The 11,082-nt window shown below is 55.9% G+C and overlaps 2 protein-coding genes across 2 annotated transcripts; both read left to right on the top strand.

Annotated features, from left to right (window-relative positions):
• Positions 1–809: 809 nt before the first annotated feature.
• LOC113996520 (gastric inhibitory polypeptide) lies at positions 810–5,143 on the top strand. The gene is made up of 4 exons (XM_027737628.2): positions 810–889; positions 2,350–2,496; positions 2,766–2,897; positions 5,047–5,143. The coding sequence occupies exons 1-4, from the start codon at positions 810–812 to the stop codon at positions 5,141–5,143; spliced, it is 456 nt and encodes a 151-aa protein (XP_027593429.2).
• A 1,970-nt stretch (positions 5,144–7,113) lies between these two features.
• Positions 7,114–10,726, top strand: SNF8 (SNF8 subunit of ESCRT-II). The gene is made up of 8 exons (XM_027737627.2): positions 7,114–7,181; positions 7,833–7,883; positions 8,038–8,176; positions 8,433–8,537; positions 9,149–9,221; positions 9,496–9,637; positions 9,786–9,860; positions 10,485–10,726. The coding sequence occupies exons 1-8, from the start codon at positions 7,128–7,130 to the stop codon at positions 10,620–10,622; spliced, it is 777 nt and encodes a 258-aa protein (XP_027593428.1). The 5' UTR covers positions 7,114–7,127; the 3' UTR covers positions 10,623–10,726.
• The last annotated feature ends 356 nt before the right edge of the window (positions 10,727–11,082 follow it).

Here is an 11,082-nt window from a genome sequence, read left to right as displayed (position 1 = left end):
CCCGTTAACAGCAGCTCCTCTTCTCCATAAATAAATATAACAAAGGTGAGGTGAGGGACAACCAAAACATCCCCAAGCCAGGACCAAACCCGTTTTTGTGTGGAACTGGCAGGGCTGGAATAGCAATTAAACGAGCTCAGATGTCCAAGGGCTGTGGGACTGTGGACACGAGGACAAGGAACAGCTTGAAACCAATAAATCTTGGAATCTCCTCCTGTCACTGCCCGTGGGGTGTTTTTCAGGACTGATGCTCAGTCCCTACACGAGGCATTATCCATCCTAACAGAACCCCCCCCCGGGGATTAGATCAGGCTCCCTGGAAGGGCGGGCTGGGACGAGCAGGGTGTCCTTGCTGCCGAATTCCCTGATCCAGGGACGTTCCCATTCCCGGGCTCGAGGCTGAGCCGCCCCCGAGAGCACAGTGAGGTACCCACGGGGTCAGCTTGGAAACATGGGGCAGGACAAAGCCCTTCCCCCGGGAATGTGCGACCCACCGGGAATTTGATGGGCACAATAAAATTTAGGGGAGCGACGCTCAAAGGCACCGCGGTGGGAAGGAGAGGCGGCAGGGAGAGAGGGATTGGGCTGGGAAGGGCAGGAGAGGGGTTGGGAGGCTGGAGGAGGCTGGAGGAGGCTGGAGGAGGCTGGAGGAGGCTGGAGGAGGCTGCTGGAAGCTCGAGGGCTGAGGGGACACGTTTACAAGCACAGGCACGTGCCCAGCCACCCCTCATCCCTGTCCCCCGTGTGTGTTCCAGGGGCTGGACACCGGGATCTCCCTCTGCTCTGGGACAGAGAAACCCGCCAGGAAAATGTCCTTCAAGTCCTTCAAGGTTCTCTCTCTGCTCGTCGCCTCCCTGGGCTTTGTTTTGATGGAAGAGAACGTCTCGGGGTGAGTAACACTCTCCAAGGGTTTTGGAAAGCTCCTGGTGTGTTTTGAGCCTTTTCCAGCTCCTCTGGAGGCAAATGGACTCTTTCCATTGGCATCTTGGTGAGTAGGTGAGAACACGAGTCCTGGATCTGGGATCAGAGACATCCCGGGTACAGAGATGAGCAAGAGATAAGGGGGAGATCAAACTAAAGCCCTGAGCCTTTGAGCCAGAGCCAGGAACTCCCATGTTTTCCCTACAAACTTCATGGCTGTGGGTTGGGAGGAACAAGCTGGAAGTCAACCAGGGAGAGAAAGGTTGTCTGAGAACAAGAACAAGATGTAATCACCTCCCATGAGTGGGGCCAGAGGGCACCCAGTTCTTGGAAGCCTCTGAAGTCGTGACCAGGTACATAAAGCAGGTAGACAACAAAGACTTTCCCTCCCTTTCCCTGACTCCTGATAGAAAATTTCCAACTATCACCCAAAAAGATCTAAAAAACCTCCTTGTTAGACCTAAAAATCTCCTTTTTAGAGCAGCAGGAATTGCTGCAATCCCAGAGAACGGCTCTAAAACGGCTCAGCCCTGAAATCCTTTGCTAACTCGCTGGCCAGCAGCTCTGTCCGTGCTGGTCTCGAGGTCATCCCTGTCTCCTGCCATTCCCTCGGAGCCCCTCGAGGGCACGGGGGAACTTTCCCGCTGGAGGAGGGATCCCGAGCCCAGCCGGTGCCTCAGCTCAGAGGGGAGCGAATCGGGAAATCCACCCTGATTCCAGAGCAGCAGCAAACGCCCAGAGCTCGTGTTCTCCTGAGCTGTCAAATCCCAGCTGGAATTGGATGAAAAATGGATGAGGGGCGTCCCAGCCCCTCCCCGGGGTGGGAACGGCCACCTGGACCAGGGGAGAGGGTAAAAGTGCCCCCCAAACCCTCGGGGATTGTGGGGAGTGTGTGACCCAACCCCGAGCCTGCCCCGGGAGCACCTTTGCTCAGAGCAGGACTCCCCGTGTGCCCAGAGCAGGACTCCCTGTGTGCCCAGAGCAGGACTGTGCCCCCAGAGCAGGACCCTGTGTGCCCAGAGCAGGACTCACTGTGCCCAGAGCAGGACTCGGACTCCCTGTGTGCCCAGCGCCGGACTCCCGGTGCCCCAGAGCAGGACTCACTGTGTGCCCAGAGCAGGACTCACTGTGCCCCCAGAGCAGGACTCACTCCCTGTGTGCCCAGAGCAGGACTCACTCCCTGTGTGCCCAGAGCAGGACTCCCTGTGTGCCCAGAGCAGGACTCACTGTGCCCCCAGAGCAGGACTCCCTGTGCCCCCAGAGCAGAACTCACTCACTGTGTGCCCAGAGCAGGACTCACTCCCTGTGTGCCCAGAGCAGGACTCCCTGTGTGCCCAGAGCAGGACTCACTCCCTGTGCCCAGAGCAGGACTCACTCCCTGTGCCCAGAGCAGGACTCAGAGTGTCTGCCCCCGGGCTCTCCTCCCAGTGCTAGCCTGAGGGTTCCCGCTGCCCGCCCGCTGCAGAGACGCTACTCCGAGGCCACCCTGGCGAGCGACTACAGCCGCACCATGGACAACATGCTCAAGAAGAACTTCGTGGAGTGGCTGCTGGCCAGGAGGGAGAAGAAAAGCGAGTAAGTGTTCAGACTTCCAGTGCTCCCGCATCCCAAATTCCGGCTGGAGAGCGCAGGGCCGAGGATGCTTTCCTTGGATTCTCCGGGCGGTTGGTTTTCTTTTTGTCCCTCCGAAGCGGCAGGAACGTTTCTGATCTGTCGGTGTCTCCCTCCCTGTCCCAACCCGCCTGGCAGATGGGGTGGGAGGGAGCTGGGATTTGTGGAAAAGCGACATTTTGGCACCCTCTTGTGGCATTTCGGGCTGATTTGTTCCCGTTCGGACTCCGCAGCAACATCGTGGAGCAGTACAAGAGGGAAGCCGAGCCCCAGGTACCAGCTGCGGGCGGGCAAAGGATGGACCTGGGCACCCACGAAGCCAAAGATTTCCTCACCTGGATTCTGAAAGCCAAGGGAAACCAGAGGTGAGGGCGGGGAGCAGAGAGGAAAAGTCGGGATGCAGGGAGGGATGAGGTCTCCGGGTGTTCAGAGGTTTGGGAATGACGGTGACACGCGGGGAAATGGGAGGATTTTGGTCTGGAAAGGAAATTCCATATTTTGCTGCTCCATCTCCTGAGGAAAAGAGCAGAGCAAAAAAGGAAAAAAAAAAAAAAGCCTGATTTTGAAATTTCTCACAAAATACAAAAGGAAAAACGTTATGTGGAGGATTGGGGTTGTCTTGTTCTGCAAATGTCAGCACAGGCTCGTCAGAGGTCAGAGCAGGGATTTTTGGCAGGGCTGGGGCAAAAATCCACCCCTCGAACATCCCAACTCCGAGGGGGTGGAGAAGCAAAAACAAAGGGCTTTGACCTGCTCAAAACAAAGCCCTCTGGAAAGCAAATTTCTCGATTAAAATGGGGTGAAACTGGTACATTTCTCCCAAATGTTTTGATTTGATCCAATCGCCCCAAAGGAGAAAAAAACCCAAACAAACAAAACCAACCCCACTCGTTCACACTCTCAGAGTGTTGATCAAGTTCGTTTAAAAAGAGAAAACAAATTATTTTTGTCCTTCTATTGCTGCATTTAGAGGGAAAAAAAATCTACCAGCTAAACATGAAACCAGGCAGGAGATATTCCAGGAGGAATTTCCCAGCTTATTCCTGATCCGAGCGAACCCATAAAGGGCACGGATTTTATTTGGGTTTTTTTAAGCTGTAATCATCTTAAAATACTTCCAAGATGTAATCACCTTAATGGTTACACGCACACCATCACTATTACGTTATTAACAATGTTTTTAATCCTCCTCCAACGTTCTCAAAGATTTAATCTCAAATCTTCCAGTGGTGACGATCCCGGTGCAGGATTGGGGATGAGCTGCCTGCAAACAGGTACCTCTGGGCGAGGTGAGGGAGCCCAGGTGGAGCTCTGGGTGCTCTGCAGCTCATCCCGTGTTTTCCCAAGCCTCTGGCTCGGGGCTGGTGGGTCTCAGCAGCTCTGGGCTGTGTCAGCAGATCCACAGCCTGGCACTGGGCTGGCTCACACCCCTCCGAGCCCGGCTCGTGCCACAAATGTTCAAAAAGCAAATTAGACCTGAGCCTGGGGGGGAAAAAATCTGCTCTTGGGCAGTTTCTGTGTTTTAAAAATCCACCAATAAATGGCTGAGGGGACACGGAATTTCTTCAGCGTGGAGGGGTTTTATAAAAGCCAACAGGCTGAGGCTGCTGAGTCCTGAAATGGTGGCAAGGAAGGGGGGGGGGAAGCACTTAAAACACACAGCCCACTTTTTCAGGCACAATCCTGGTGTTTTCTGGGGAAAAAAATGGGATTTTTAACTACAGGGAGCCATGGGACAGTCGCCCAGAACAAGAATCTGGGGGTGTTTGTTGTTTTTTTTGCAGCCTTTGCATGAAAACGGTGTCAGAAAAGAGGGTTTGGGGGCGGCGGGGTGGGGGAAAGGAGCAGAGCTGCGGTTCACGGGGGTGTCTGGGGCCAAGCACTTGGAAAATCCGACACCCGGAGCTGCCAGCCGTCCTGAAAATCCCAAATCAAAGGAAGGAGGGCTTTGAGGGATCTGGGGAGGTCGCTCGGTCTGACCCCTGCTCCCAAGCAGGATCAAACTGGTCCTGACAGATGTTTGTCCAACCTGTTCCGGGGCAGGGGGGCAGGAGGGGGAAGGGAAAGCTTTGGTGCTCGAGATTAATCAGCTTGATTAGTTTCATTAAAAAAAAAAGTAATTTTTGGCGCGTTCCTTAATGTGCTGCGTTGTAAACAGAAATGCGAGTGGCGGGGGAAAGTCCCTCTGGAAACAAAGATGTTTTGTTGGGAGCCGGGAGCGCCGCTGCCGCTTTTGGGGGAGGATTTGGGATGCGGGGAGGGGTCACCAGGTGGTTCCTGCCCCGAGCCCGAGCCCGAGAGGCTCTGCTGAGCAGCCAAAACCCTCCAAGACCAAGGGATGTCCCCGTGTCAAGGCGGGGTTAAAGCTTTTTTTGGGGGGGGTTATCCCGGTGGGAGAGATAAGACGATAAAATCCCCTGTGAACTTGCGGGGATTGGGAGAAAGGGATGCCCAGCACAGGATTTGTTCTTTGGTTTTGCCCCTCATCTGTGGTTTTCGTGGATGTTTTTGCAGCTTCACTTCTCTGGAGGACTCGGAAGGGCTGAGGGACGTTTTGAACCGCGAGTTCCTGACGTGGCTGATGGCGACTGAGCCCTGCAGGGCCACGTGAGTGGCTCTTCCACACGTTCCCAACGGATCCCCTGTCCCCAGAAATACCCTAACCCTAACCCAATCCATGAATTCAGGGTTTCTTTGGATAGCCAGAGTGCTCACATGGCACAGTTTGGCTGCCCCAGCCCTGGAAGTGCCCAAGGCCAGGCTGGACGGGGTTTGGAGCAACCTGGGATGGTGGGAGGTGGAGGAGCTTTAAGATCCCTCCCAGCCCAAACCATCCTGGGATTCTGTGATTTGATGGAGGTTTTACAGCTCTGGCCAGAATTTTGTTCTGCAAAAGCATCTTCAGGCAACTCCCACCACAAAACTGGGGGAAGGCAAATTTCCAGCCGTTCCTGCCCAGGGAAAGAGGGATAGAAAAGCCTCTTCCCTGCTTTTTAATGGAAAAAGGGGAGGTGTTCGTCAGGCAACTCATGGGAAATATTTTTCCCGTGCATTTCACGTCCCTGGGAAGGGAATTCTGAGAGAAACACAAGGAATTGGGGTGCAGAAGGTGCAGGGACAAGGAGGCTCGAGGGACTGGGGAGGGATAAGATGGGAGAGAAAAAGGCACCATCCCCGAAAACAGGGTGAGGGAAGAGCTGTTTGTGCCGATGGTGAAAGGTGGCACAGGGACAAAAAGGGCTGAACTGGCCCTGGATAAGGTAGGTTGGGAATAAGGGGCAGCTCTGGGCTATGGACAATCCCAGCCAGCGGGAGCTGAGGGGCAGCAGCTCCCAGGGCAAACAAGGCACTGCTGAGTCCTGCAGGAAAACAAACACTTATTTACATCTCTCTCCCCTGCCCAGTCCCCGATTTCCCCCCAAATTTACTGTTAGGTACTAATCTGGACACCCATCTTGCTGTCAGAATGGATCTGCAGAGGGGGCTGCCTGGTTCAGGAGGGAGTCAGTGATGCCTCGTTTCCTGCAGGAAGCAAAAGAAATCAGGTGCAGTTCCACAGGAATTGACGCTTTTCTTTCCCATTTCTGCTTTGTTAGAGCTGCATAACTCCAGGGCTCTCCCCAGGAATTCCCTTTTCATCCCGTCAGACACACGAGGAGGAGGAGGAGGAGGAGGAGGAGGAGGAGGAGGAAGAGGAGGAGGATTTCTTGCACCCACCCTGCTCTGTGAACGTGGTTTTATTTTTATTCATGCAACAAAGAGTTTTTAATTTGGAGCTGAAATGAGATTTGGAGACACTTGATGTGGGGACGGGCTATAAAATATCACTGAATTGCTCAATAAATGTCACAGAATCACAGATCAGTTTGGTTGGAAGGGACCTTAAAGCTCATCCATGGGCAGGGACACCTTCCACCAGCCCAGGCTGCCCCGAGCCCCGTCCAGCCCTGTCCAACCCATCCCAGGGATGGGGCAGCCACAGCTTCTCTGGGCAACCTGTGCCAGGGGCTCACCACACACGGCTGAGCCCCTCAGAGCCCCCCTTGAGCCCCTCAGAGCCCCCCCTGAGCCCCTCAGAGCCCCCCTGAGCCCCTCAGAGCCCCCCCTGAGCCCCTCAGAGCCCCCCCTGAGCCCCTCAGAGCCCCTCCTTGAGCCCCTCAGAGCCCCCCCTGAGCCCCTCAGACCCCCCCATCAGATTCTGGCTGAGCCCCTCAGACCTCACCCAGACCCCTTGGGCCCCTCAGAATCCCCCCAAGTCCTTCAGACCCCTCCTGATCCCCTCAGAGTGCCCTCCCTTGAGCCCTTCAGACCCTCCCTGAGTCCCTCAGACCCAGCTCAGACCCCCTCAGCCCCCCGAGCCCCTCATCGTCCCCCTCACGCCCGCCCCGCGCAGCCCCCGCAGCCCCCCAGCCCCGCCGGTCCCCGGGGGTGTGTCCGGGGTGTGTCCGGGGGGTGTGTCCGGGGGTGTGTCCGGGGGTGTGTCCGGGGGTGTGTCCGGGGCGTGCCCCGCCCTGTCCCTCCCCGCGGTGCCGTCACTGTCGCGCTGCGGTGACGTCACTGTCGCGGGGCGATGCCGTCACGGGCGCGGGGCCGCCATGCACCGGCGGGGGGTGGGCGCGGGGGCGATCGCCAAGAGGAAACTCGCCGAGGTCAGGGCGGGACACGGGACGGGGGCACAGCGGTGGCGAGGGGGTGTCGGGCCCGGGGGCGGCGGGACAGGCGCGGAGCGGGGCGGGGGCACCGAGACACACCGGGGCCGTGGGAGGGGGGTCAGGGACCCCGGTATCGGGGGAGCTGTCAGAGCCCCTGGGCCGGGGGAAGGGGAACTGCCGGGGTCCACTGGGGCCGTGGGAGGGGGGTCAGGGGTCACAGTCCGGGCTGGGGGAGCAGCCAGAGCCCCTCATTTGGGGTTGGGGTAAGGAACTGCCAGAGTCCCTTATTTGGGATGGGGGGAGCAGCCAGAGCTCCTAATTTGGGGTAGGGGGAGCTGCCAGGATCCACTGGTGCCCCGTGAGGGGGGTCAGGAGCTGCCAGGCTCTTCTGGTACCGTGGGAGGAGGTTCAGGACCCCCGGTCTCGGGTGGGGGCTCTGCCAGGCTCCACTGGGGCCATGTGAGGGGGTCCAGCCCCCCCCAGCCCTGTGTGGGGCCACCCCCATCCTCACAGGGCACCCCATCCCTGCTCTGACAGGGTGCCCTGAGCCTCCCCTGGGCCCTGTATCCTCCTGGTTCCTCCATCCCTCAGGACCAGCTCCCTCCCCACCCTCAGCACCGTGTCCCTCCCCCTGTTCTCCCTCTGCAGGCCAAGTACAAGGAGCGAGGGACGGTCCTGGCCGAAGACCAGCTGGCCCAGGTGGGAGATCCCCCCTGCCCTGGGCTTGTCCCCCCCGTCCCCTTCTCCATCCGTGCCCAGGGCATTTTCCGTGCCCAGTGCCCAGTGCCTCGTCTTATCCCCAGTGCTCTCTGCTCCTGGTTTGTTCTCAGTGCTCTCCTCGCCTCCCTTGCAGATGTCCAAGCAGCTGGACATGTTTAAGACCAACCTGGAGGAGTTTGCCAGCAAACACAAGCAGGAGATCCGGAAGAACCCCGAGTTCCGGGTGCAGTTCCAGGACATGTGTGCCACCATCGGGGTGGATCCCTTGGCATGTGAGCAGCAGGCCCTGGGCTGAAGGGCAGGATTCATCTCACTCTTCCCAAACAGCTCGTGGTGCAGCTGGGGGAAAGTTTGTCCTTGAGGAAAACTGCCAGTGCTTTGATTCCTGGGGCTTGGGAATTGCTGGGAAAAGGGGTGGAGATAACAAAAATCCCAGTCCTCCCAGTGGGGTTTGTGAGCTGCCTGCTTCACAATGAGAAGGATGTTTTTCCCAGTGTTCCAGCCCCTTTTCCCTCTCTCCCTTCCCAGCTGGTAAAGGATTCTGGTCGGAGATGTTGGGAGTTGGAGACTTTTACTACGAGCTGGGAGTGCAGATCATTGAAGTTTGTTTGGCTCTGAAACACAGGAATGGAGGTGAGGATCCCACTCTGCTTCCTGGGAGATACCACTAACCAGGAGCACTTTTCCCTGTGGAAAATGGGTTGTGTCTCTCAGATTTCACTAATCACTGGGGTGGGTGATCATTTTGTCCTTGTTCTGCTTCTACAACCTGTTGTGGCTCCACCACTCTACTGATCCAGAAATCACCAGCTCTGCTCCTGTCTAGGGAACTAAAATATAACTCAGGAGCATGGAAAGGAGCAGGGCTCAGTGGCAATCCTGAAGGAGTATGAGCCTGCCTGGAGCCTGAGATTGGCTCTGAAGGATCCCAGCAGTGTCCAGGAGGTTGGAATACCAGATAGAAGTGCTTAATTAAAAGACAGTAGGTATTCTTCACTCCAAAAGGGCAATCTGAGACCAGGGATGGGCTGAAGCAGAGCCAGTGGAACTCCCACATTTTGTGGGAGGAGGAAGCAGCTGCCTGGGAACAAGGCTGGGTCATTGTCCCCCCCAGGGCTTCCCAGTGGGAACAATGAACAGACACTGGGGGGCTCTGGCAAAGCACAAGGAGCCCTGGCTGCTCTCTCTGCAGTAGTTTTGTTGCCATGAGTGATGTTTTCCTGTCCCCTCCTGTTGTCTCCCAGGGCTGATAACACTGGAAGAACTTCACCAGCAAGTGCTGAAGGGGAGAGGGAAGTTTGCTCAGGATGTCAGCCAGTGAGTGTCTGCATGTCACAGGGAAGGGGGATCAAGCAGGGTTTGGGGAAGAAAAGGGGGTGACTGGTTTGGGGACTCCAAATTTGACTTCCATGTGATTCACAGTTAATGACTTTTAGCACCCTGCTGCTGCCTGAAATGGTTTTCTCTGGGAGCCCTGAGGCTTCAAGGACTGTTGCCTTGAGCTGACAGCTCCTGGCTTCTGCTGGAGTCTCCCTCATTTCCAGGTCTGTGGGGGCAGGTCCAGGGGCTCTAACTGACCTCTGCTCCTCAGGGACGATCTCCTCCGGGCCATCAAGAAGCTGAAGGTCTTGGGGAATGGCTTTGGGATTATCCCTGTTGGTGGAACGTTTCTGATCCAGTCTGTGCCAGCGGAGCTGAACATGGATCACACGGTTGTCCTGCAGCTGGCAGAGGTACCAGGCCAGCTTTACACACCCCTTGGGGCTTCCCTGGCAGGGAACTGGGGTTAGACCTGCAGGCAAAACTGTCCCCACTCTGCTAAACTAAGGATTTAAGTCTTGGCTCGAAGCTGACAGTGTTTTAACTCTTTTTTTTTCCCAGAAAAAGGGCTTTGTGACAGTCAGTGAGATCAAGTCCAGCCTGAAGTGGGAGACGGAACGTGCAAAGCAAGTGCTGGTACGTGGGGAGGCCTCGTGTGCCAGGGGAGCTCAGGGCCAGAGGGGCTGTTCCTGCAGCCCTGGGGCACACACTGGGTGGGAATGCAGCACCAGGGATGCCCAGGGATCCTGAGCTGCTGGAATTCCAAAGGCAGAGCACACCCCGTGTAAACACAGACTGGGGAAAGCAGAATCCCAGAAGCTGCAGATATTCCTGTGGCTTCATTGATTTCATGGCATGGGTTGGGTTGGGAGGGACCTCAAAGCCCATCCAGTGCCACCCCCTGCCATGGGCAGGGACACCTTCCACTACCCCAAGTTCTCCAGGTTCCATCCAACCTGGCCTTGGACACTCCCAGGGATGGGGCAGCCACAGCTTCTCTGGGCAACCTGTGCCAGGGCCTCCCCACCCTCCTTCCCAGTATCCCACCTAACCCTGCCCTCTTGGAATCTTTGAAGTCAGTAGAATTTTGTGAGCTCATGAACACAGGAAGATGTCTGGACTATATTTCTCCCGGTCGAGTAAAAATTATCCCAAGTTCTACCCCCTCCCTTCCCTGAGATAAATGTGGGGTTGGGCTCTCCTGGCAATGCCCCCTGAGCCACTGAAGTGTCACTCACAGTTTCTGCTCTGTTTGCACAGGAACACTTGCTGAAGGAAGGAATGGCCTGGCTGGATGAGCAGGCACCAGAAGAGCCTCAGTACTGGCTCCCTGCTCTCTTTACAGAGCTGTACTCTCAGGAAATCACTCCAGAGGAAGCCAAGGAGGCAATTCCTTGACTGCTCCCTGTTCTGTGCCTGTCTAGAATCCTCGGGAGGTTCTTTGCATATCACCTGAAACACAGGGACAGTGGACTTGAAATAAAAGGGGTTTGTAAAAAGTGTCTACCTTGAAAATCTTCTAGGATTCGCTCCTGCTGGCTTACCTCTGGATTTGCTCCCTGGCTGGGGGTGGAAATGCCACTTGCTACTGGAGACTAAATGTCACAGCAAGAGGAAAATTATCTGGAGTCTTAAAGGATGCAAATGGGATTCTGGCTAAAGAAGTGGGGAAGCTCTTGTGTAGCTCTGCTCTGGGAAGGAGTTGTTGGTTGGTTGGTTGTTGTTCCTCTAAGGAATCACCACAGGCTCCATTCTGCCAAAACAAACTTTATTGCACAAAAAAAAAAAAAAAAAAAAAAAAAAAAGAAAAAAAAAGAAAAGAATCTTATGTACAATAGTATATAAACAAGGTATCTTA

Source organism: Pipra filicauda, unplaced genomic scaffold, assembly GCF_003945595.2.
Source record: "Pipra filicauda isolate LSUMZ 115617 unplaced genomic scaffold, ASM394559v2 scaffold524_size386432_pilon, whole genome shotgun sequence".
Taxonomy (NCBI): Eukaryota; Metazoa; Chordata; class Aves; order Passeriformes; family Pipridae; genus Pipra; species Pipra filicauda.
Note: the sequence above shows the minus strand (reverse complement) of the source record. Positions and strands in the feature narration are given on the sequence as shown.

Bases quoted from the DNA above. Each gene is read 5' to 3' on its own strand.
- LOC113996520 (XM_027737628.2), top strand. From the start codon at position 810: ATGTCCTTCAAGTCCTTCAAGGTTCTCTCTCTGCTCGTCGCCTCCCTG. The intron at 890-2,349 runs GTGAGTAACACT...CTCTCCTCCCAG, and splicing joins ATGGAAGAGAACGTCTCGGG to TGCTAGCCTGAGGGTTCCCG. The intron at 2,898-5,046 runs GTGAGGGCGGGG...ATGTTTTTGCAG, and splicing joins AAAGCCAAGGGAAACCAGAG to CTTCACTTCTCTGGAGGACT.
- SNF8 (XM_027737627.2), top strand. From the start codon at position 7,128: ATGCACCGGCGGGGGGTGGGCGCGGGGGCGATCGCCAAGAGGAAACTC. The intron at 9,638-9,785 runs GTACCAGGCCAG...TTTTTTTCCCAG, and splicing joins TTGTCCTGCAGCTGGCAGAG to AAAAAGGGCTTTGTGACAGT. The intron at 9,861-10,484 runs GTACGTGGGGAG...CTGTTTGCACAG, and splicing joins AACGTGCAAAGCAAGTGCTG to GAACACTTGCTGAAGGAAGG.